At 43.9% G+C, this 26,775-nt stretch overlaps 2 protein-coding genes across 2 annotated transcripts; one reads left to right on the forward strand and one right to left on the reverse strand.

Annotated features, from left to right (window-relative positions):
* Positions 1 to 12,742: 12,742 nt before the first annotated feature.
* LOC308298317 (uncharacterized protein) lies at positions 12,743 to 14,760 on the reverse strand. Its single transcript, XM_080741892.1, has 4 exons — positions 14,706 to 14,760; positions 14,318 to 14,365; positions 13,413 to 13,568; positions 12,743 to 12,991 (listed from the first exon to the last, which is right to left on the reverse strand). Exons 2-4 carry the CDS (start codon positions 14,324 to 14,326, stop codon positions 12,755 to 12,757), a joined length of 402 nt encoding a protein of 133 aa, XP_080598018.1. The 5' UTR covers positions 14,327 to 14,365; positions 14,706 to 14,760; the 3' UTR covers positions 12,743 to 12,754.
* A 2,878-nt stretch (positions 14,761 to 17,638) lies between these two features.
* Positions 17,639 to 21,420, forward strand: LOC308298107 (protein SCO2 homolog, mitochondrial-like; the record flags this gene model as incomplete). Its single annotated transcript, XM_080741664.1, is given in 3 exon segments — positions 17,639 to 17,714; positions 20,646 to 21,023; positions 21,026 to 21,420. Coding segments are annotated over 3 exon segments (849 nt in total).
* Between the last annotated feature and the right edge of the window lie 5,355 nt (positions 21,421 to 26,775).

Below are 26,775 nucleotides of genomic sequence, written 5' to 3' on the forward strand. Positions count from 1 at the left end.
GTTATTGGTCGGACTGGCGCCGCCAAGACGTATACTGGGAGAATATGATTGGTCGATTTAACAAATCTAAAGTGACTCACTGAAGAGAAACCGAGCCAAGCTGTAGACATTTATCGCGACACATGGGTTCGCTTTTTAGTATATGCCAATGAGGTGGGGGAGGCGTTCCGTGCCCTGGTACCAGTGAGTGCAGTATGGGCCAGCTATGCTGTGGCCACTGCCTATGTTTCAGCTGATGCTTTGGACAAAGGGAAGAAAGCCGCTGTGGTAAGACATTAGGCTCATGGTGACAACCCAGGGAAGACAACACGGGTAGCAGTAGCAGTGGTGGACACATTCGTGTGGCAGGCTCTGGCCTCTGTAGCCATTCCTGGCTTCACGATCAACCGTGTGTGTGATGCCTCGCTTTACCTCCTGGGCAGAACTACCCGGTGGCCACTGCCTGTTCGCAAGTGGACGACGACGGCTATAGGCCTCTCCACTATCCCCTTCATCATCACTCCCATAGACAGCATCCACCACCACCATCATGCCAACACCAAACTCACCCTCCGGCTGCGACGGCTGTATCCACCTCAGTCAGCGTATATCCGAGCTGGAGGGAAGGATATCAACACTCCACCAGATCCAAGATAGCAGGGACGTGCTGGGCCCCTGATTCAGCCCGGGAAAAGGCCCTCATTGCGCACTAAAGAGAGAGATCTCGCTGCTACTCAAAGATTTGCCATTTCAGATCATGACGAGTGACAAGCCAGTGGTCATTGTCGGGTGGAAACCTTGTATGTCCAAAACCGTTTGTTTTGTATTTATCATTTTAAAAACGATTTAAACTAGTGAAAACAGCCGATCTACAAGCACACAACGCCTCGCGGTGCGAGGCGTTGTGTGTTTGTAGATCGGCTGTTTTCACTACTTTTGTTTGACGGACTTGCATGATGAAGCAGGGCTTTGCTTTGCGAAAAAATGTACAAATTTGAAAATTTGATACAAGGTTTCTGCCCGACAGTGACAATTTACTTTGTTGGCCGCCCAGCCCCCAAAATGGAACAAAGGCCGACATTTTATTTAATTCTTTTTCCTAATGGCCAGCCTGGACCGGCCGGGAATGAACCGGCCGTTCGGGAGTTGTCCCGCTTTTCCCAATGGCCAGCACGCCCCTGCAAGATAGCGAACTGCTCCTAGATTCTTTATACTCCTTCATCCACGATCCTGCACCACCAGCCACCGAACTTGTTGCGTCCATCAACCCCCGCCCCCAGTCCACAGAGGGGGGAGAACTGGACGACACTGTCCCCGCCGCGGGATTTGCTCCCTCCCGCCCCCAGCCCACCGAGGTGAGGGAGCTGGACGACACTGTCCCCGCCGCGGGATTTGCTCCCTCCCGCCCCCAGTCCACAGAGGGGGGAGAACTGGACGACACTGTCCCCGCCGCGGGATTTGCTCCCTCCCGCCCCCAGTCCACAGAGGGGGGAGAACTGGACGACACTGTCCCCGCCGCGGGATTTGCTCCCTCCCGCCCCCAGCCCACCGAGGTGAGGGAGCTGGACGACACTGTCCCCGCCGCGGGATTCCCCCCCTCCCGCCCCCCGTCCATCGAGGTGGGAGAGCTGGACGACACTGTCCCCGCCGCGGGATTCCGCCCCCCCCCCTTAGTCAAACGAGGTGGGAGAGCTGGATTCCACAATCCTAGCGGCGGCAGATGAAAGGCGCCCAGCTGTTCCCCCTGCCCACGGGTACCAGCAGGGTGCCAGGAGGAGGATCACTCCGTCAGCCAGCTCCACTCCGGGTACTGGCCCCTGGATCACGGCCTCCCGTGGTAAACACGGGAGGCCCCCCTCCCGCTCACCGCCTATGAACCCACCCCCACTACCCACTAGCAATCCGTTTTCAATCCTGGACATGAATGAGTTTCCCCCATTAGTCCCGTCATCACCTCCATCAGTTCAGATTAGCGCGTCCACCGCTAGCCTGAAGATGACCCGTCGGTCTTTGTTAAAAAAGGCCATAAAACGCAGGTCCGAGGGTCCAAATGGCCATCAGCTGTTTAAGAAGCCGACCCCCCCAACTCTGGCCAATACCTGGAAATGGCCAGGAAATCAGCCGTCGCGTGAGCCCACCCCTCCCGCATCTCAAGCGTCTGCCCCCCCAGCTTTGGTCAGCGGCTCCTCTCCAAAAAGCCCCCCCACATCCCCCTTCCACTCTCCGACCACGATCCTCATCGGAGACTCATTTGTAAAACACATCCATCTGTCCCAAACAATAACACGCTGTTTCCCCGGAATAACCACTGGTGCACTCCTGGATAAAATCCCCGATGTCCTGGGTTCACTCCCGACCTCCGTCACAAACATTGTCCTCCACGTAGGGACAAATGACCGCCACTCGGAACTCTCAAAAATCCATTTCACAAGTATCTTAAATCTCCTCAGCTCCAGCAAATTGTCTGTGTGTGTCTCCGGCCCACTTCCCACGCTGTGTCGAGGCCGTGGCGATGCTCGCTCCAGTAGGCTGCTGGCTTTACACCATTGGCTCCATGCTGCCTGTCTTTCCCATAATATATTTTATGTAAACAATTTCCACCTGTTTTGGGAACGGCCATCCTGCTACGCGGCCGACGGCCTCCATCCAAGTAGTATAGGAGGCCAAATGCTCTCAAGTAATTTATCTCGCTCATTATTACAGCAGACGCTACCAAAACATTGACTAATCAATCCCCCGATAATACAAAAGCATGGTTTGGCATCGGCAATCAACTCATCCGTCACTTCCGGTCAACAACTGCCCTTGTTCATGGCCCAGGCCCAGCCACATTCAACATTCACCGCTAGCGCCCCCTACAGTATTACAAATTCACTCACTGCTAACATTCCAGTTAGGACTACACTACATAGAACATTTAGGAAACCCAGGCTCACAACGGGCAATCGTAATGTAATCCCCCTACAGCCTGAACTTGGCGGCTCCAATACAAATAAAACAATTATTAACACATGCTCTAGTCCCATTTACACCACCACTACCACCCCAGTTCTCAGCATAAATAGTCCTTCATTTCAGTCACCTCCTCCTCCTCACCCTCCCCCCATAATCACCCCAGAGGCAGATAAAGACATGAAATTCTATTCCACTACAGACATGGACACAATATTTTCTACAAGAGGACTTCATATAATTCATTTAAACATCAACAGCTTAAAATGTAAAAACAAGATGACAGAATTAATTTCAATGTTTGGAAATGGTAAGGTTGGAATACTTTCTTTTTCTGAAACTAAAATAGATGACTCATGCACAGATATCGAGATAGAGATTAAAGGATACACCGTAATCAGGAAGGACAGAAACCGGTGGGGGGGCGGGGTCTGTATCTATGTCAGATCTGACATTACATTCACAGAGCTACCTGAACTAGGTATTGATACAGAATCAGTTTGGGTGAAAATAATCTATCCACGAGCAAAACCGTTGATTATTGGTGCAATATACAGACCCCCAGACCAAGACCATACCTCATTTTATGACCGAATAGAGAATCATGTGACAGGTTTGGGAAGTGCAGAAATAATTTTGACAGGCGACTTCAACACAAATGTCCTTCGGAAAGACGAGCCCATATTCCAAACTTTCAATAACTTTTGCAACCTGCACAATTTCACCCAATTAATTAAACAATTCAAAAGGATCAGCCCATCTTCCAGAACCATCATAGACCTAATAGTGACATCAGACAGTTCAAGAATTCAAAAGAGTGGAGTCATTGAATGCAACTTGAGCGACCATAATATCATTTTTTGCACCCGTAAAATCCCCCGTAGAGCTGCAGTTCATGGCCATACAACAGTGAACAGCAGATCCATGAAACACTACTCACCCGAAGCCTTAACATCAGCTCTTGAAAATATGGACTGGACAGAAGTATTAAATTGTACATCCGCTGAAGAGACTTGGACATGTTTCAAATTATAATTTTTGTCAGTACTCGACAGCCTAACGCCTTTAAAAGAAGTTAGGGTCAGAGCTCGCACTGAGCCATGGATGAAAAGCGAAATATTAAATGCTATAAAACTCAGAAATAAAATGTACTCAGACTATAGGAAAACAAACAACTTGGAAATACTTGAAAAAAGCAGAAAACAACGCAACATAGTAAACAATATGATCAAAAAGGCCAAAAAGAATTATTTAAACGAAAACATAGAGGCAAATAAAAATCACCCACATAAACTGTGGGAAGCTCTAAAAAAGTTAGGATGCAATAATAAACTCCAAACTAAAAATACAAACATCTGTATTATTTCAAACGGCACACTAGAGACTGATAAGCTAGTGGTGGCAAACTCCTTTAATAATTTTTTCACCACCGTTGCCTCCAAATTGGTCAGCCAACTCCCCCCTCACTCAGGTGTTTATGGATCGGACCATATACATGCTCACTATGCGAACCTAAGAATAAAAAAAGACTCCTTCACATTCAAACCCGTAGGAACAGATGAAGTGCTAAAAAAACTCATAGCACTCCAACCAAATAAAGCAACCGGCCTTGACAATATACCCACCAGATTCATCAGAGACGCAGCTTTCTCTATTGCTCCCATAATAGCACATATTACAAATTCATCGATCAGTCAATGTCACGTCCCACAAGATTTTAAAATGGCAAGAGTAATCCCACTACACAAAAAAGGAAGCAAATTAGAACCCGGCAACTTCCGCCCCGTCTCCATTCTTGGTGGAATCTCAAAGGTAATGGAGAGACTAATTCAGGAGCAAATAAATAACTACCTCGCTGAACAAAAACTCCTGTTCGAATTCCAATCAGGATTTAGGACATCCCACTCCACGACACTTGTCTATTATATCTAACGGACTACATTAAACGAGAAGTAGATTCTGGTAAATATTGTGGAATGGTCATGCTGGACCTCCAAAAAGCATTCGACACTGTCAACCATTCTATACTATTGAGTAAACTAAGGGCGATCGGATTTGATAGCACAGCAATAAATTGGATGAAATCCTACCTTGAAGGAAGAGAACAAGTGGTAGACATCAATGGTACCCTGTCCTCATCCCTAACAGTGAGCTGTGGCGTTCCTCAAGGAAGCATACTAGGGCCACTATTATTCCTCCTCTACATTAACGATATGAATGCTGCCTGTAACTGCAAACTGTTCCTATTCGCTGACGACTCAGCACTCCTGATCTCCGGAGAGGACAAATTGCAGGTGGAGGAAGCTCTCAGTTCAGAGGTCACCAAGATCCGTACGTGGCTTAACGACAATAAACTGTCACTCCATCTTGGTAAAACAGAATCCATACTTTTTGGGACCAGACATTCGCTAAGAGAGATAAATATAAATGATTTCAAGATCAAAGTCGATGATACAATAATCTGTAGCAAAGAAGAGATTACCTACTTAGGCTGTATTCTGGATAAATACCTGTCCGGGGATAGCATGGCATCAATGGTAATAAAAAAAGTAAATCAAAGAACGAGATTCTTGGGCAGAATGTCCGCGTTTATCAATGAGAGTGCCCTCAGGACTCTTGCTGGACCCTCATTCAGTCCCTCTATGACTACGCCTGCACCTCCTGGTACTCCAACACCAAAAAACCATTAAAGACAAAACTGCAAACTTCCCAAAACAAACTGATTCGACTACTCCTTAAGCTGGGGCCCTTGACCCACGTTTCTCCCGCTCACTTTGCTAGCCTAGGGTGGCTAAATGGACAACAGGGTTAAACAACTAAAAATGGGTCTGACATTCAAAATAGTCAATGCAAATCGGCCCTCAACTCCCACAGTACCAGCATATCTGATCAAACACCTCCAAAAAGTTAGCGACACCCACAGCTACAACACCAGAGGGAGCGCAAATAATGATCTTTTAATACAAACTCACAGCACTAATATGGGTAAATTCTCCTTTTACAATACTGCCACACAAGTGTGGAATTCCCTGACTATTTCCCTTAAGACAAGTAGCTCGCTGGGCTCCTTCAAGGCTGCTCTGAAAATCCACCTATCAGGAGGCCAGAGGTGAAGGTAAACACCTTTCCCCCACTGATTATACTTTTATTTGCATTGAATTTTGTTGGCATATTGTACCTATGTTGTTCATTATTGCTTGAAATGTGTTATTGTTACTTATTTGTAATGAATTGTGTATTATGGACTTCCAATGTAAACAAAGCCGTAAAAGGTCTTATTTGGAATGTTCCTTTTTGGCACTGGATGTGAAACCGGCCGGGGCTGCTCGGCATGGAAATATGTTGCATGTACCTTGTCTTGTTTTTCAAAAGATTGCCAAATAAATGATTCAATCAATCAAAAACTCAGATGCGTTCCAGGTCTAAATTGGTTAAAGACCTTTCTTATTCTTATGTTCATAATTTATGATTTAAATTGTACATACTGTATGTGTGTTTGTGTGCCTCATTTGGGAGGTAGAAAAATAAAATAAAAATCTCACACCAGCTGTGTCAATCCTCTCTTTTAAAGGTTACTATGGGGCTGACATCAAGCAGGCAGCAGAGACTTCCCGTGTGCCAAGATCCAACAACTGTTAACGATGAGTTAATCTGACTAATCTTGCCTTCCCACTTCTTCTTTCATTGTAGGATTTCTTTATCCCATCTAAATGTCTACGTAAAATGATTTTAGGTCCAGAACTCCTGGTGCATGTGTGTTCGTGGCAAATACATGTGATTCTGTTCTATACGTAATCCCAATTAACATTAACTCATTTAACCGCCTCTCCCGAGAAAATCCCTATGTTCCTCTCTGCCGGGCCCGATAATCCTGAGACTTTAATATGCTTTAATCGCTATAAAACATTCACCCGGATAGTGGCAAACATCAAAAGGTTGAACCTCATCAAGGATGAGAAGCTGTCCTTGTTCGAGCAAAGAGGGATGGCGTGGCTGAAGGAGGTGCTAAGAAGGATCCCTAAGAAGTGGTTCAAAAACAAAAAGCAAGGTGTCCGGGAGAGACTCAAGAAGACCTTGACCCTGGTCAGCCGTATTGGTATGAAGCAGCATGGGTTGTTCCTCCCCTACCCAAAGGTGGCTCAACTCATGAAGAGCCAGCTGTTCAACCAAAAAATGCTCCAGGACATGGGCATTCTGGGGAATTTCACAATATGCACAATCCAAAGCCACAATGGAAAATTCCCACTCTACCGGCTGGGACCGGAAATCCCCTGGAGGCTGGGGGACCTGCCAGAGGGAAAGGACAAAAAGAAGAAAGAAGAAGACCTTGAGTCCGTGGAGGTGGAGGTTTTGGAGAGCACAATACCGTTACCTCCAGCTGAAACAGACGAACAGCATGACGAGGAGGATGAGTATCCCCTCATCAGAGATAGAGCATTCATGACGCCGGCAGGATGCTATAGGAGGTGGTCAGAGGAGGAGGAAGCTTGCGTACCCCTGGCAGGACCGTCAGATAGGGAGGCCTTCCAGCGGTATGTTGATATCTGTGGGGAGAGACAGCTAACTGTCCGGACTTCTAAGTCCTTTGCGCATAAGACGGGCAAGGCTCATGAAGCAATTAAACTGTTAATTTTATTTTAATTTAGTTTTGCCCCAAGTCACCAGAGGCTGGTCTTTTTATTTTATGTTTTTCGAACAAACCCCCCCACTCAATCACCAGAGGCTGGTCATTTAATGTTATGTTTTTCGAACAACCCCCCCCCCCCCCCCCCCCCTCAATCACCAGAGGCTGGTCATTTCATTTTATGTTTTTCCTTCAGGTATCTGTCTTGTTATTATCCCTTAAGTTCTGTTCAGATTCACTACACCTTCGTTCTGTTCGGGTCATTTTGACCCGGTGGATATTTGGTTTAAAAAAAACAACACTAATATACATTTTAACTTAACAAATCATGATGATACATTGACTTTGACTCAATACCAAACAATTCATATGATATATTTGGTAAATGTTTGCATTTCTGCTTTGCTATATCACATTAAACACTGAAAGAGCTAGGCGTTTTTACTGATTTAGCTGAAATCCATGTAAAAGAAACTACTTCATTTAATACTGGGCAATATTGCTCATGCTTATAGGAAGGCAGGGAGGGTTCGGAATGGGGCTTCGGAAGGGGGGTGTTAGAAGTGGGGGTGACTATGTGTCTGTGTTTTGGCATAATACTGTGTATTTCTGTGCCTCCGGGTCAAAATGACCCGAACAGCACTTAAGGTTCAAAAAATATGAGGGGGGTGTAGCATGGGTGTAGTGCAAAAATATATTTTTTACATGTTCATCTCAGAAGAATCTTTAAGGCCAGTGAGTTTCAGGTGGAAATATTTTTTACTTATACCTTTTTTTTCCAAATGAAAATGTAAAACGGGTCAAAATGACCCGAACAGCACTTAAGGGTTATCCTGTGTTAATTTATGTGTAACTGCAAACCTGGTATAAATCGTGCTAATATAGTGCTATTTTTTATTTTATAAGTGTCTTGAAAGTGGAATTAAATGATTGTTAATCGTTGTTATCCTATGTCTGGGATATTAACTAAGCTTTTGTGTTTTGTCTTTTATTTTTTTCCCCGTTTGATCCAACAGGAATTTGGCATTCTTGTGACGGATAATGATTCTAACGTGGTGTCCGACTCCCCTGTGCCGGACATAATCTCAACCTGGTCCTCAAAAATGTCATTGACCGGTTAGATGAGAACAACCCATTACACACACACACACACACACACACACACACACACACACACACACACACACACACACACACACACACACACACACACACACACACACACACTGTGCACTGTCTCTTTGTATTTCAGATTACAGAAGGAGCTGGATGAGACACTGAAGCAAGCAGTGGATACGAGGTGGTACACCAGACTTTTAATGCTCCAATCCATAAGCAAAGCACTGAGGTCTGGTAAGCCACACAAAATCCTCCTTCGATGAAAACTGCTGCATTTCCTGAACAACATCGACTGTACACTTCTAGAGGACATCATCCAGCTCCTGGCACCTTTCGATGAAGCTACCAAGCACCTCTCCAGTGAGTAGACGCCTACTCTTCACCTCGTCCCCCCAACAAAGGCAACTGTGCTGGTGGGGTTGGAGATCCAGGAGGGGGACAGTGTGATTGTGATAGAGGTTTATACTACAGTGCTGATATTAATTGTTTAGTTGGTGCTAATTCAAGTAGCAGATATTAACAGGAGCTTGGTCCTATCCAATAACGGGGCTTAATCCAAAACCGGGGAAGCATTAACCCAAAACCGGTGAAGCATCTGGTTCACCGGTTTTGGGTGTCTTTTGAGCTGCACTGAAAGCTTATACCTCAACTTTGTTTTTAAGCAAATCTCTTCTTAAACTGCACAATGCCTATCTGCCTGAAAACCTCTATGCCCCATAATAATGATCTTGCATAATATGTCATTATGATATCATTGCATTTATCATTATGTGATCTCACTCCTCCCTCCCAAAGTTAGCCCAGGCGGTGGAGGTGAAATACAAAGTCCAAAGAGTTTTGTGAAGAAAAATGTCCACGCTCAGGAGTATGAGGACATTGAGGAGGTCATCAACACCCTGGCAACACTCATCGAAAAGACTGGGGCAGAAGAGAGAGTGAGAGTCTGTGAGGAGGAGGAAGAGGGTGAATAGTGCTAGCGCTTATGTTAAGAAACATTCTCAACATTACAAAATGTCTGTCTCTCGCACACTGCAAATGACATTGTTCTATAACCATCTGTCTTTTGTTTTCCAGACGGTGCACCACCAGAGGCGGGGAGGACCACAGAGGGGCACAACTTCTTTGCAGATTGTTTTGGGGAGGAGGAGAGCGAGGAAGAGAGTGGTGAGCTGGAGTTATGGGGCCACCAGTTGATGCTACAGTACTGTACATGAGTGACCACAGGAAGACCTCCAATCCAGACCTCTCCAGAAACTGGAGAGACCCCGAAGGGATGGAAATTCAAAAGAACTTCCATAAAACTCTGAGAGATCTCACCAAGAAATGCATAAATCCGGCTACCATGAAAACCTGGTACAGAAGGCGTTTTGGCATTACGAGGACGAGATTGTGAACAAAGAGAAGGGGATTGTTTCATATATGAAGGAACCCAAGAGGTTCTTTATAACATTTTTTAGGATAAACTTTGAGCTTGGAAAGCTCCTGGGCGGATACAGAAGTTCTGAGTTTTATGACAAATGGTTTGGCGAACAAATGCAACTACAAAGAAATGGCGGCATTTTGCTCAATAGACGGACAACTGAGGTTTTTCTTGTAAGCGGTCCCCGTTCCAGTTCCCCCAATGGAGATTCCCCAAGGAGAAATCCAATGGAACCTTAAAGAAACCTGAGGACCCTTTAAAATGTGCAATGCGAGAGGTCCCTGTTTCAAATCCCGGACGAGCCCCCAGTGTTAGCTTTTCGTTTTTTGCTCTAAACCGTAGTTGGAAGCGTCTGAAACAACGTGGCTTGTTTAACGTGGTAACTTTCATAAAATAGTCCATGCAACTTCTTGGTGGAGAACGGAGGCTTTATTACTTCAAGTCAAGCAGGAACATACAGCATATAACACTTTACCACAGTTATTTCTCTCTTTGTTAACTTCCTTCACTATTATTATTCTCTCACACCCGCCAATCCACTTCCGCACTGGAACAACAACACCACGTCATCACGTTTTACTCCCAAGATCCACCCCCTTAAAGGGACCAGGCTTGGCATATAACATCAGCTTTAGGTACTAATTACTTTGTAGATTTGGATTATTACAAAACATACATCACCCATTTCAGCCTTTTGAAAATGGACGATCTACAAGCTTGTAGATCATTTTTAGATTTCTATTTTTCATTTGAAAACTTGTGAAATGGGACTGTCTATCATGGGTTGCATTTGTAGTCCTACACCAGCCATTTTGAGGACCAACAAAGGTGTTTTGATTAAAGTAGAACATCTATGCCAATCAGACAAATTGAACACCTGTGTTGGTCCTCCATATGTCCGGTTTAGGACTACAAATGCAACCCATGAATTATTGAGTATTTAAAGTACATTTTGATTCCAATACTTTAGTAGTTTTACTCAAGTGAATATTGAATTGCAGACTTTAACAGTGTCTACCTTGCATAAGTAAACCACCAGTGCTTTTTACACCACTGCATAGTAAAACCTTTTCCCTTTACCACCGTGAAAGGTCACTTTTAAACTGTATGCACTTTTGTATTAATGTTTACACCAAACACCCAGGTACTGTATAAGGGTTTTTTGAAAATGTTTTGTTTGCATAACCTTAAGAGGACACTACATGCACCTTTTTTCCCCCTCAACTCTCCAGTATGTATGTAAATAGGTTTTGAAGGCAATACCTTTATATGCACTAGTGGACCTTGCATACAATGCTGTTTGTCTGGAGTCCGTTGTTGTTTGTCTGTGTCTGTGGACTGCACAGCTTTTGTCAGCTCAGCCTTTATTGTCTACTCTCCACAAGTCCGGAAGCACTGCTGTATTGTATGTGTGTAGGTTGTTTGAGTCAAAAGACTGTTGGCTCACCAAAACAAAGTTGAACATACTGTAATGTGTAAAAGAAAAACTAATCTTAATAAAATTGCAACATTGATTACATGTTTGGGTTATTTCAAGTAAGGTGCTGTAGGCTAGGCCTGTGGTTCTCAAAGTGGATTCCAGGGACTGTGTTACTTTAGTTTGACTGAGTCTACCTGTTAAAACGGATAGGAGAGATCTCTTATCTATATATAATATACTGTATTATATAAAAAAAATAAAAATACAAATAAAACAGGAGCGGGATGTCATTTGTAGCGGGAGCGGGATGGGACCAGGAGCCATTTTTATTTCACTGTTCAGGTCGAGATTTATTGCAGCCTTGAGCCATAAAATCTCTGCAGAAAAGGAGACGGTTTGGAGAAGTGTCCAAGTTTACCAGTCTGTTTGCTTTTCTTCTTTATTACTGTTCTGCTCACACAGAAAAAAAAGGTTCCAACTGGAACCAAAAATGGTTCTTCAGAGTGATTCCATAGAAGAACCATTTTTGGTTCCACAAAGAACCTTTTTCACCAAGGTTCTTTAAAGAACCATTTATTCGAATGGTTCGATAAAGAACCATTAAAGGTGCTTCAAAGAACCATCAAAAAATGGTTCTTTGAGGAACCGTTTCTGGTTCCTCAAAGAACCATGTCAAAAAAAGGTTCTCTGAAGAACCTTTTGGAAAATGGAAAATTTATAATGGTTCTTCAGCTAAAAAATGGTTCTTCAGCTAAAAAAAATTCTTTCAGCTAAAAAAGTGTTTCTTAGGGTAATAAATGTTTCATTACACTTTAAAATATATCAGATTTGTTGGAAAAGATGAACACAATTAGTTATAACTCATTGAATTTAATCAAATCATCATTTAATCAAAATTCAACATCAGTATAACAGTTTTAAAACATTTAAATATATTTAAAACTCTTAAGTGCCGTGCAAGTAAAAAAGAAGAATCCAAAGCAAGTCCACCTCATACAGGCTCCAGCCGCATATTTGACAGAGTTCAAAAGAATGCGTTTACTCTTCCAGAGCTTCTCATCAACAGCAAGTTCTTAAAATGAGCCTGCAAGTTCAGTGGAAGTTCTTGAAGTCACTGACTGTTGGTTGTGTATCATCTTTGATGAGACTTCCAATCCCAACACTGCTGAAGCAGTGTAGCTCTTGAAGTCGACGTGGGACTGCCGTCCTGCCTGGGCGACATCTGCGTAGCCGGCGTCGTTCACGTCCCCGCTCGTGCCGTGGCCGGTTCCGTTGGCGTCGTAAGCAGCGTCACTACTAGTGCAGCTGCTGTTTGCCGTGTGGTGATGGTGGTGGGGAATGAGGTACGGGGCGCCCGAGCTGCTGCAGGAGAAGCCAGCCGGGTGCACATCCTCCTAGGAGCCATGGGAGGACTTGAGTGGACGACTGGGACAGGCTGGAGCACAGGGGACGCTTCTGCTCTGATGTCGTACGCGTTCTGAAGAAGGGGGAGGTTCAGTTAGTCACATTTAAGATAGTTAATTCTATCCTTTTCATACAAAATGGAAAATGGTTAGCAGTAAGTTTGTGTGGATGATAGACGCTAGGAATAACAGCACCTCCTAGTCTTACTGTTCTAAATGTTCACTTTCTCTTTCTGGGGCCACAAAGCGGTCTTTCTAGGCTTGAGTTAACATATCTGAGTTGACATCAATACTAAAATGAACCTTGTATGTGATTCATGTGTGCATGCATGCACAATTAGTGCATCTATTATCCTATTTACATTTAGAATTACAATTGAGGAAACAGATTGCTCCAATCTGATTTCAATGGGGGTCTGTGTCCCTTATCCAACATCCAATGCCATGATACAAATACTTTATATGATTCTGAAAATGGTACTTTTATGCCAATACCTTTTGTATGCAGAACGTTGTAGTCGAGGATTTTCTCTCTGATATCCTCCCAGCTCTCGTGCTCAGCAGGGACGACTGCCTTTCTGGTTCCACACGGTCACTGCTACCCAGCTTACAGTGCTGACCTCTGAACCCTTCCTGGCAGCGGCAGCTACTCTTGAAATGATAAAAATAAAAAAGAAATGCTGTGTTCATTTCAGTATTCTTTTAAAATGTAAATTAAATTGACTTTGGAATTGCATATACTGCAAACCTTTTAAGTCATCTTATACTGCATAAACCTTACGACTTTTGATGATGACCACTTTTCAACCCATCGTCATTAATGTTCACAATTTTGTTTCTACTCTGTCTCATAGGAGGGCTGTGGGCAGTTCAGAAATCCATCTACCAATGACATCATTGTTTGGAAGATTCTTTTTTTAAATATTTCGATTTTTATTATAGTGAGAACAATGCCTTCCATTATAACATTGCAACTTTTCAAGAATAGACATTCAAGAATAGAAAGCCTAGTTTCTATTTGTTTTGATTCCCTATCGAGGATGTCACTGGTAGACAGACGGAGTTCTATGATTTTTGTTATTTTATCATGAACATTAGTGAGGACCAATTAAATGAAGTTAGGTTGAAAAGTGGTGAAGTTCTCCTTTAATGTACAGTAGGGACAGCAAAATGTTTATATTTAACATTAGTCCAATACTTGTCAAACATCGATTTCACCATTGACATATAATCTAAAAACAGAATTTTACATAGTAGGCCTACTGACATTTAATTATTTTGTGCCATTATCTTGTGTTGTGGATGTGACACACACACACACACACACACACACACACACACACACACACACACACACACACACACACACACACACACACAGTTTCCACATGATTACTTACTTTGCCCATCTTGTCTTCATTCGCTGCCAGCAAATCCCTTCACACGTTCTGTAAGGAAATACAGAGTCAATTTCCCCCTCTTTTTAAACACATTGACCTGTCATTTAAATAACACAGGACACACACCACTAAAAATGCCTTCAACAACTAAACTTGACTTTTATGCTAGTTTACATCAAAAGTTCAACTACATGCCTTCTTAGCTTTCAGCTAACAGTCAATTGAATTAGCAGCTGCAGCTAACAGCTAATCAACAGTAATGGTGTGTGTCTCCAGTCTCCCTCTGCCCTGGCTGTCACAACAAACAAATGTAACTACTGCTCGTTCTGCATGGCAGTGGAACATTCTAACGTCAACTAAAACATGTTGAAAGTCGAAAAAACCTTACCTTACTTCCAGAATGAAGGAAATGTTGAAGAATGGAGATGACAAACTTCGCTAACTTCCATTTTCAGGAGAGGAGGAGATGTGACGCAGCAGTCAGGAAAAAGTGGGCGGGGCCGACATAATGCCGGGCGTGTGTGCGTGTGTGTGTGTGTGTGTGTGTGTGTGTGTGCGTGCCAGAGAGAGAGAGAGAGAGAGAGAGAGAGAGAGAGAGAGAGAGCAATAACAATTCTAGCTATAGGTCTACATGTAATTGTAATGCCATGCTCAAAGGGACAACAGGTTTAAAGCAGTCACCTAGCTTGGTCATGATTCACCAGAAATTATATTATATAAAATATTTAATAGGGTTAGGGTTAGGGTATTTAATAAATTCCCATTTTTGGTGTTTTTCAAATATGTTTTGACAGAATAAGATGTTTTATGGTAATGATTCACCAGGACTGGATGTCTTGGTTCCAGGTTTATAATAATGTATATGCATATTTTCAGAAGTCTTTATGACAGCAAAATGGCCACAGGCCTCCACTCACACTATTGTTGCGCCACCAAGCCAACTGATATGCCCATATATGGAGATCTATGTATCTGTCAGTCCTTATCCCTTTTATATCCCTGATGCCATCAGTATATCTCCATGGGCATGCCACCTTTTGTACCCATATATGGAGCAGACGGATTTGTTTGCACCTGATGCCATGACAACACATGGTTAGATACACTTCATATTTGGGTGTAGTTGCTTGGTTATGGCTGAGTCAGTGACATCAGAGATAAGCCTGCCGGCTGGCTAAAAGGTCCTATTGTTTTTTTATAAATCTTTCCACACATTGAAAATTGAAATTGTTTTATGTAGGTTATAATTTACAGTTGCAAAACACATACTGTAACCTCCACATAGGCCTAGAACCTTTTAAATCCCAAAGAACCATCCTCCCATAGGCCTAGAACCTTTTAAATGCCAAAGAACCATATGAGGAATCTGAAGAACCATTTGTTAAATAAAATGGTTCTTTAGTAGGTGATGGTTCTTCAAAGAACCATATAGCCTTTTAAAGAACCATTTAAGAACCATTATTTTTCTGTGTGCTCTTAAAACATTTGCTGTTCTTTTTCTACCGTTGAATGTTTGTTTGTCTTTCAGTGTGTGGAATAATTCATTGACATTTCAAAAGATGTCCACCCTGTCATGCCCACGTTCCACCATGTCACTGTCAGCCCTGTCATGTTCCTATTTTATGAAAATAAATAGTTTTCACAGGTTAGCTAAGCCTTTTGTGTGATTCTTTATAAACAAATGAAGGCCAAATAGTATTGATTGCAAATGTTAACAGATTGTTCTTTGTTACTAGATTATATTTAGAAAATAAAGTGCCGATCTTACAAATAATCTACCATAATTTCATTATTATATAAATAATGTTATATATTTTAGAGAAAGGGACACAATAGCTTTCTGAAAATGTACATTTTACAATCACTTAGTATGCAATTACAAAGTATTTAGTCTACTTTGAGTTTGTCCATGACAGGGTTGACATATTTTACTGTATGCACGTATATTGTCTGCTTGCAGTTAATTTATAAAAGGTGTCGGAGCTTGACCAACATTCATTTCTAAAAGCCATAACATCTACTTAATAAAATACAATGAGTATAAAGTTAAATGGAAAATCTCAGATTTTTTTAGGAAATGGGGATGTCCCAAATGTACCTTATGGTGATAATGACTCTGTATTACATCTTATATTACATTTTAGAACTGCAGCCAGCGGTATTTGTTTGTCACCAACAGACCAAATGCAGCACTCCAATTGGCTAGGACTGATCACGTGGCACACAGAGTTCCTAACCGGAAGTGCGTCCGGCGGTCAAATATGTCCGACCGGAAACGTGCGCTGCGGCACAATAGTTCCGCCACAATAGTTCCGCCACAATAGTTCCCCCCCATTTTTTTTTCTTTTTTTTTTACCTTTTTTTTTTTTTTTTATTAACTTTTTTTTTTTTTTTTACTAGATGTGAGCGGGCCGAAGGCCCGCGAACCTCTAGTAATATACATGACAGAAGACCAGCTGAGCCAGTTGATTCGCCGTTACGCATGAAGGCTGTTTGTGATCTACTACTAGACACATTAGATGGTGTCAACCTAGAGACAATGTGGGTACCACAGGACCTGCTACCTGAACTTCACTTCGAAATTGAATCAATGAAAAGCTCAAGTTGTACTTCAGACCAGCCCTCTACATCTAGGAAACATTCTCCTCGGAAGTCAACTACAAAAGCAGAAGCTTCCCCTCTCATTCCAAAAGAATGCATTTTTGTATGAAATAAAAGTGCATAGAAAAACCCAGAGTACTGCTAAATTCCAAACATGGAAAAACAAAGAGCCAGCATGGAAGTGTAGAGACCTTCGAAAAAATCAGGGGGGAAGTTCTTTTTGACAAAAAGGCTCAATACCATGAGACATGTTGAAACAATTTCAACCTTGAATACTTCAACCACACCCACGAGATGGAGAAGGAAGGCACATGACGGTACTGCAGCACACCGTGCAGCTTACAATGTGGTAAGAGAATGTGTCAAGGAGCAAATTGTTGAGAGTAATCAGGTGATACAGCTCAGCTTCCTGCTTCGCCTATATGTCCTTGGGCTTGAGAAGTGCACCCAACACTGACTACCTATCAGAGAAACTCGTGAGTCGGCTAAATAATGACAAGGAGCTCTGCAAATTCTTGGCCTTTTACAAGGTTTCGACGAAATACAAAGCATTCTCCATAGTTTACAGTTCTTATATCACTTTGAAGGATGCCGTGCAGCCCTCTCCCTCTCTCCATACTTTTATGTGCCACCGTCCGTACCACAGCAGGCAGTTGACCCTCATTTTGCAGATACTGGGCCACTGCGAGTCATGATTTTGGGTTGGAGCTGGAGACTGCCATGGCGAAGGCCATTGATGAAGTGTTGACCTTCCACAACGAGTGGGACAACCTCAATAAATTGAGTTTTGGGACCTGTAAGTGTAATTTTCTGTTTTTTCCTGAGGAAACCAGCGCAAGCGCTGACTCATTGTGACATCACTTCTTAAAAGACTCTGACATCACGTACGCCACATGAATCAACAAAAAATTCCATGGTTACGTATTGAATGTCATCAGTATGACGTGTTCTGATGTCACAGATCTAGCTGCTGACATCTGCATATTCTGCTTATCGAAAGCGACAGAAATATTCATATATGGGCATAAAAGGACACATACAGACAGATACAGAGATCTCCATATATGGGCATGAAATGGAAACAGACAGACAGATACAGAGATCTCCATATATGGGCATGAAATGGACACGGACAGACAGATACAAATATCTCCATATATGGGCATAAATGGACACAGGGAAACATATGGTCAAAACGTGTCTTATGACAGCAGGTATAATGGGGTTTGCATTAAAGGGTAGGGTATTCACAGAGATCTCCATATATGGGCATAAAATGGATGCCCGTATGCAGAGCTGATGTCTGACATCAGAGTTTTCCGGATCTGTAGAGATCTTCATATATGGGCATAAATGGACACAGGCAAACAGATCTGAGATGGTCAAAACGGGTCCTGTATGACAACAGGTATAATGGGGTTTGCATTAAAGGGTGGGGTATTCATTCCCTATTTACATCGCTCCCGAGTAGGCCGGTCCCTGACTAGACACTCGGCAGCCCGACAGACACATATAGAGATCTCCATATATGGGCATAAAATGGACGCAGACAGACAGATACAGATATCTTCATATATGGGCATAAATGGACACAGGCAAACAGATTTTGCCGGTCCCCGACTAGACGCTCGGCCGCCCGAAGGGGGGACGCTTCTTATTTCTTTCATACTGTTTTTCCTTTTTTTTATGTTTTTTTTTATGAACTTATGCAGACAGACTGACAGACACACCACTGACACACACTTGTCTCTCAACTACTTATTCCTCCTGTCTCTCCTGTTCAGTCTCAACTTCCTTTTTGTTTCGGGTTGATGGACTTGTAATTATCTGGAAAATAATCCTGTTTTTGTAATAAATATTCAACAGGAGTACTGTAGTTTATTTTTTCTTTCTCCTAGTACTTTAGTGGTGGTGAACACATTGGAAAATGTTATGTCAGGCTTTCACATTAATGGATGAATTTTAAGTGCTTGTCCAATAGAAGGAAACATCTCCTATGGAAGAAAACAGCTGTGTCCAAAATATTAATATTTTTAGTAAATAGAAAAGGTTCGTTTTGGGAAATCCAATCGGAGCATTTTTCGCTGTTTGTTTCCTGACAAACAAACTTGTCTCTCTGTCAACGTGTCGCGTATAGTTGCACTTTCACGGATGATGTTACACAGAAATTTGTGACTTTTGATGTGACACGTGGGTTGACTCAAAATATATATTTTTTTCTTTCTTTCTTTTTTTACCATTAACCGTTAGTGTTAACCAAGTTCTTAATGATTAAACGGTAACGGTTAACTGTTGGCTATCCCTATTCACGATAAATGTCCATGGCTCAAATATAGTTAACAGTGCTGGCGGCGTCATGGTGCAGGAGACAAAGCCTAGTGCCACAAGCAGTCAGGAGCAGACACTTCCCACTTATGTCTGGACCATGTCAGGATGACTCTACCCTCAGTATCATTACACGTTATTTGGCATACGAAGACAAAGTTCGCAAAGGTCATGCAGTGCCAGTGTGCGTCCTAGACTCAGTAAACCCGCACAGGAATCATTATTGTTGGATATATCCGCACGACTGGGTAGGTAATAATGGGCAGTGACTCTTGGGTTCTTGATGAGCATGATGATCCAGTGGAACATGACCGCCGAAAAATCCTTATTGCTCCAGGCAAACACAGAGCTGCCTCAGCTGGATGGACCTTTTGAATTCACAATTGGTTTCAGTACGAGCTGTCTTGGCCGCCACCGCGTGCTTCAATGTCAACCCTTCAATAATCCTCGTCTCACAAATACTCCATAGACGACTCGACACCTATGTGCAACTGGCGTTCCACAATGTTATGAGAGATTCCCGCTCACAGTATCACTTGGTGGGTGGCGATGGCCGTCTTTTTCATAGGCTTTGCATCGCACTGGGCAGAGCCAATTTTGCAAAGGGCACTGAAGTTGTATCCTCACATATCACAGGTGTATGATGCTGAGATTGGTGCTGGGGTGCATACGACACACAATTAAGTGCAAAAACATGTTAACTAAACCCAGTGTAGGCGGCAGGATTTGGATCACAACAATGGACAACCATGATCGGGTTTTCAGTGAATCATTTATTCATCCTTCAACATTTTGAGGTCAGTATCGAAGAGTCTTCAAATTAGAGCAATACTGGTGATGATTGCAGGGGAAATCTACTCTCTCACTGGGAGCGCACTGGCTTATAAATGCCAATTGTGACATCATTGGCCCGTCATCCCAATGATGTCATGATGAGAAGCCCATACATGGACTTCCAGGTCAGACATGCCCTAATAGGGGTAGGCATGCAGCGGTATACCGTATTGCAGTATTACCACAGTGTAGCCACGGTATTGACACTGTGAGATTTCCGAACTCACGGTATAATTATTTATTATTGTATGCGCATATGATGCACATCTCCATTTAGTTTTAGGAATCCATTGCAATCAATATTGCATCGACTATATTCTTAATTCTCTTGCATCATGCTGACAACACACACACGTTATGAAAGTTTGCCGGTAAAGGTCGACCAGGCGTCAACACTGAGGAAAAGCAGAATAAGAAATAAAGAAAAGGATGTCCAGACTAGGAAGCTTTGTGGTCGCTGATGTCCAAAGTGGAGCGAGCTAGGCTTCTGAGGTGTTTCTCGCAGCTGAGATTCCTCCACCACCACTGTGTTGGTCTCCACACCCAGAGGACATGTCTGTCCTCACAGTCCCAGGTGAGAGGACGCTGCCACGGCCTCAGCAGGAGTTCAGGACCGCATGGACCGGCTCTAGCACAGGACATCGTCATTCTCCCCTGATGCAGAGGGCCTTTCTCTCTCAGGGTCCCAATCCCTCCAACAGGGCAGCAAAGGTCAAGCTGGGCACGCGTCTGGTGGTGACGCTGCTGTTCTCCGGGGGCATCCTGGGCACGTGGTGGTACGTCCACGCCGAGAAGCAGAGCCAGCGGGAGAGGCAGCGCGTCGAGCAGCTCAAACAGGTCGCGGTGGGACAGGGCAACTTCAGCCTCCTGGACCACAGGGGGCAGCGGCGGACCAAGGCGGACTTCCTGGGCGGCTGGGTGCTGCTGTACTTCGGCTTCACCCACCCGACATCTGCCCGGACGAGCTGGACAAGATGAGCGCCGTGGTGTCCACGCTGGACAAGGACACGTCCCTGCCTCCGGTGCAGCCGCTTTTTATAACCGTGGACCCGGAGCGGGATGACATGGCAGCTCTTGACAGGTACGTCAAGGACTTCCACCCGCGCCTGATAGGGCTGACGGGCACCAGCGAGGAGGTGAAGAGCGCGGGACAGGACTACCGCGTGTACGCCAGCCCGGGGCCCAAGGACGAGGACGGAGACTACATCGTGGACCACACCATCCTCATCTACCTGGTCAACCCCGACGGCCTGTTCGTGGACTATTACAACAGGATGAAGGACAAGGAGCAGATCGTCAAGAGCATCAGGAACCACATGAAGGTCTACGTGAAGTTATTATGAGGGGGGGGGGGGGATCGCTACTTACTGTTTTAAAACCATTTGAACCCCAGCATCCACGTTCTGGGGGGGAAGTAACATTGGCCGAAAAGAGACGATTCCGCTCACAGCGCGTCGCAGAAGCTTGTAGATTGGCTATTTTTGCCGAAGACAGACCAACTCCAAAGTGGATAAAAACCATGGCTAGAGGAGAAGAGACTGCTGGGAATGTCAGTGAAGATTCACTGATCCAAAGAATGAGTGTCAGTTGTTCAGACGATTTTGCAATGGAGAAGAAATTGTGCGTCTGCAAATTTTAAGTTGGTCTCTTTCTTCATTAACCTGTTGGAATATCTTGTAACTTGCTACCAAGGTCCGAACAAGTTATTTCTCTGGACGGTTGATGACTCTGTGAGAGGTCTTATTTATCCAGCAGTTGCTGTTACTGAGCTTGACAAGGCACCTTTTAAACCCCCTTATTACGGAACACTCCTTTGATCAAGATGTTGAAGACTAGTTGTCCCAGGCTAGTAGCCTACTTTTGTGTCAATGTGTGTCACTACTGTATATGTATCAACTGAAAACTGTTTGCTGATCTATCCTTTGGCTGAAAAGGGTATTCAAAAGAGTGAGGCGCTGTGAGTAACGCTCTGTCACCAAAGGACTTTTTCCACTACTTTTTACTGAAAAGTTTTATCAGACACTGCTCGAGTCTAGTCTGGTGACCTGTACCTTTCTATCACTCATGATATCCCAGCGATCGGCACTATGGATTACTTTATTTTGACTAAAATTGTCGGACTGTTTGCTGCCTGCTAGCCGACTGTCAACAAGCCAGCCCAGGGGGTAACAACTTAGCTGTGGCTCCCCCTCAGCCTAGAAGCTACGTTTCTTGTTTTGTTTTTTATCTTGGCTTTTATATCCACACGGTGCAGTGGACTGCACTTAAAGTACTCACCCCGTCATCATGGCTGTTTCCACCAAGAAACCGATGTCCTGTGCTCCTTCTACGGGTGAAATATACTCCATCCAGGCTGAACTTCGGTCCATCAACAGCCTGCTAGCTGATCTCCGCAAGCTACAGTCTCTCCTCCAATGCCGCATAGCCACCATGGGAGCCGGCGAGATCTCTTTGGGCGCCGGGGTAATCACTCCGATGCCCGGAGCGGCGATCGCCGGGCCGAGTGGTGGTGACCTGGCCGAGGCTTTCCCGTGCTCAAACTTTTTCGCACCGCTCCAGGATAAAGCAGTTTCCGCGCCTGGCTCTTCCAAGGATCCCCAGCGTGAGCCCCTGTTCCGCCCGGGGAAACGGTCTGGCCCGGACTCCTCTGGCTCATCCATCCATTCCCTCACGTCGACCCCAAAGGCTGACGCTCAGGGGGGGAAACGACGCAGACTTTCGCATAGCATACAAAACCCAGATGTATCTCCCGTGGTGAGCTGTCCGGCGCAAGGTGAGGTGGCCACGGCTCCCGGCCGGGCGTCTCTGCCCCCTCCCGCGGCCTCGGTCGTTAACGATAATATGAACGTGTCGCTCCACACAAGGTCGGCAGCGTCTATTTCCATGGACAATTCAACCACCCCGTCACCAGGTCCCGAATATGTGTTACTTGGAGATTCTGTTGTCCGCTTTGCTTCCATCCCTAACTGCGTTCTGGGGGGGAAGTAACATTGGCCGAAAAGAGACGATTCCGCTCACAGCGCGTCGCAGAAGCTTGTAGATTGGCTATTTTTGCCGAAGACAGACCAACTCCAAAGTGGATAAAAACCATGGCTAGAGGAGACTAGCCATAGAAGAGACTGCTGGGAATTTCTGTTTAGCCTGTGGCTATGGTTACTCAAGCAATTTCGATCTGTTCTGGAAAAACCCTTCACTATACCGTGATAATTTGCACCCCAACAATGATGGCATTAAATTGTTGGCCAACCATATCTCCAGTTACCTCCCCCGAAACTGACGCCAGTTACAACAATTTAGTACACATACCACTAGCTCTTTTCACACCACCATCCCAGTTCTCATCACGCATAGACCATCATTACCAAATTTACAGTCAGATAGCAGAGGTGCTGACCACCTAAACATTATACCCCTTAAGCAGTCACAACCAGGCTGTACATTAGAACTTAAGCCCATCAAAATTGCATTATTAAATGCCCGCTCTATAGCCAACAAGTCATTCATTTTAAATGATCTTATCACAGCCAAAGACTTGGATATTTTCTGTCTTTCAGAAACATGGCAGAGGACTGAGGAATATGTGTCTCTGAATGAACTGTGTCCACCAAATTATTCTTTTACTTGTGCCCCCAGACCCTCCCAGTCTAATGCCACCATGAGTCGAGCTGGAGGTGGCATAGCATTGGTGCACAAAAACAGTTTTTCATCCAGGATTGTGTGTCCCAGCAGTACCTACAGCTCTTTTGAACTTTTAATTACCAAAGTTGGGCATACTGACCCATTTTATTGTATTTTAATTTATCGACCCCCTGGTTTTAATAGTTCTTTTTTGACAGATTTTAGCGACCTTTTAACCTCCATCATAAAACTAGAACGTTTGATTTTATTGGGTGATTTTAATTTACACATAAATAACATTCATGATAATTTTGCCACCAATTTCATGAGCATCACTGAATCTTTTAATTTAGTCCAACATGTGTCAGGCCCCACACATGACAAGGGAAATACACTTGACCTTGTTTTTGAAGCGGTGAAAACCGCTTCCAATGAGTGGCTTTGTGTGTATCACGCCCATATATGGTCATTTTAGTCCAGAATGAACAGGCTTTTTCAAAAACAGAATGTCCGTTTAATTACCATATATGGTGATCTCAGTCCAGAATGAACAGGGTTTTTCAAAAACACAATGTATGTCACCTCATGTCCATATATGGTCACTCCAGGCCAGAATGAACAGGTTTTTCCTGTCCCGTACGTGCAAAATATCAGTCCAGAATGAATAGGCTTTTTCAAAAAGCAAAATGTGTGTCCAATGTCCATATATGGTCATTTCAGTTCAGAATGAATAGGCTTTATCTGTCCTGTACGTCCAGAATATGTGTGCGGTGTCCCTCCCGGTCAGATGAATGGATACTTTGAGGATTGGTCAAGCTTCACATGATAATTTGGCCTTCAGGTTTTATCTGTCTTGTATTGCAGCAATGACAAATAGCCGCATAAGAGCAAAAGGAAAGGCACAATAAGAATATACAGATGCTAACAGAATGGTAAAAAGGAGCATTAAGGCAGACAAGAGTAAATACATTGAAAATCTAGCAGAAGTTGAAAAATTTAGTAGGCCACAAAGATAACAGAAACTGAAATAATTATAGAGGGATGCAGTTGACAAACAACTAAGAGACCAGCAAGCAGGACTTTTTATATATTTTTTAAAAACCTATTATACCGGCTGTCATACCGGCTCTCCAGACAATTCTATACTAAGATTCACTGCTTCACTTCGAACCGAGGTTTGATTTTTTCCTGTCTAGTCAGGTCCAGCCCAATCTGAAAAAAATGTTTAGGTTTTATTAAAGAAGTCAAAAACCTAGGTACATAGCCTAGCAACTGTGGTGGGACTCGAACCCACAACCTTCGAATATTTATTTCGACATGCCTAGAAGAGACACCTCCGTTTTGGGTTCCAAATAGCCTACATTCCTGATATTTCTTGAAAGCCCGATATTCCATGTAAGCCCGAAAGCAGAGGCTACAAGGCACTGCTGGGATTTGAACCCAGGATCTCTTCTTTACGAGACAGGCGCTTTACCAACTAAGCCACAGCGACAGTGAACTAGACATTTTGCTTGCATCTCGAGAGCAAAACAATACATGTGTAATGATTAATGCCTCACCCCTTTGAGCTTTGTAGCTCGATGCTATGCACCTGATATAATAAAAAACAATCCAGTATTGTGTGCAAAAATTCTACGAGCAACAATTGAGCTCTGCGGCAGAAGGTTTCGGTAGGGCGAAAGTGGAGACTGAGAGATTAATTACACTGACATAATTCCCAAACATTCCACAAGTGCAGGTTTGTCTGTGCATGGTTCTGGCCTGCCACTATGTATGGTAATAATGAAAACCCTCCGATGTCCCGTCCCTGGGTGGGCTCGAACCACCATCCTCTCGGTTAACAGCCGAGCGCACTATCCTATTGCGCCACAGAGACTACAGTGATTTTTCCTGTCTAGTCAGGTCCAGCCCAATCTGAAAAAAATGTTTAGGTTTTTATTAAAGAAGTCAAAAACCTAGGTACATAGCCTAGCGACTGTGGTGGGTCTCGAACCCACAACCTTCGAATATCTCTTTCGACATGCCTAGAAGAGACACCTCCGTTTTGGGTTCCAAATAGCCTACATTCCTGATATTTCTTGAAAGCCCGATATTCCATGTAAGCCCGAAAGCAGAGGCTACAAGGCACTGCTGGGATTTGAACCCAGGATCTCTTCTTTACGAGACAGGCGCTTTACCAACTAAGCCACAGCGACAGTGAACTAGACATTTTGCTTGCATCTCGAGAGCAAAACAATACATGTGTAATGATTAATGCCTCACCCCTTTGAGCTTTGTAGCTCGATGCTATGCACCTGATATAATAAAAAACAATCCAGTATTGTGTGCAAAAATTCTACGAGCAACAATTGAGCTCTGCGGCAGAAGGTTTCGGTAGGGCGAAAGTGGAGACTGAGAGATTAATTACACTGACATAATTCCCAAACATTCCACAAGTGCAGGTTTGTCTGTGCATGGTTCTGGCCTGCCACTATGTATGGTAATAATGAAAACCCTCCGATGTCCCGTCCCTGGGTGGGCTCGAACCACCATCCTCTCGGTTAACAGCCAAGCGCGTTATCCTATTGCGCCAAAGAGACTGCATGCTATACAGAGTTTTTTTCCTTTCTAGTCAGGTCCAGCCCAATCTGAAAAAAATGTTTAGGTTTTTATTAAAGAATATTTTTAAAAGTCAGAAACCTAGGTACATAGCCTAGCGACTGTGGTGGGACTCGAACCCACAACCTTCGAATATCTCTTTCGACATGCCTAGAAGAGACACCTCCGTTTTGGGTTCCAAATAGCCTACATTCCTGATATTGCTTGAAAGCCCGATATTCCATGTAAGCCCGAAAGCAGAGGCTACAAGGCACTGCTGGGATTTGAACCCAGGATCTCCTGTTTACTAGACAGGCGCTTTACCAACTAAGCCACAGCGCTAGTGACCTAGAGATTTTGCTTGCATCTCGAGAGCAAAACAATACATGTTTAATGATTAATGCCTCGCCCCTTTGAGCTTTGTAGCTCGATGCTATGCACCTGATATAATAAAAAACAAACCAGTATTGTGTGCAAAAATTCTATGAGCAACAATTGAGCTC

This window comes from Nannobrachium achirus (genome assembly GCF_963921795.1).
Source record: "Nannobrachium achirus genome assembly, chromosome: 14".
Lineage (NCBI taxonomy): Eukaryota > Metazoa > Chordata > Actinopteri > Myctophiformes > Myctophidae > Nannobrachium > Nannobrachium achirus.

Bases quoted from the DNA above. Each gene is read 5' to 3' on its own strand.
- LOC308298317 (XM_080741892.1), bottom strand. The intron at 12,992-13,412 runs GTATTGGCATAA...CCCCTTCTTCAG, and splicing joins CAACGTTCTGCATACAAAAG to AACGCGTACGACATCAGAGC.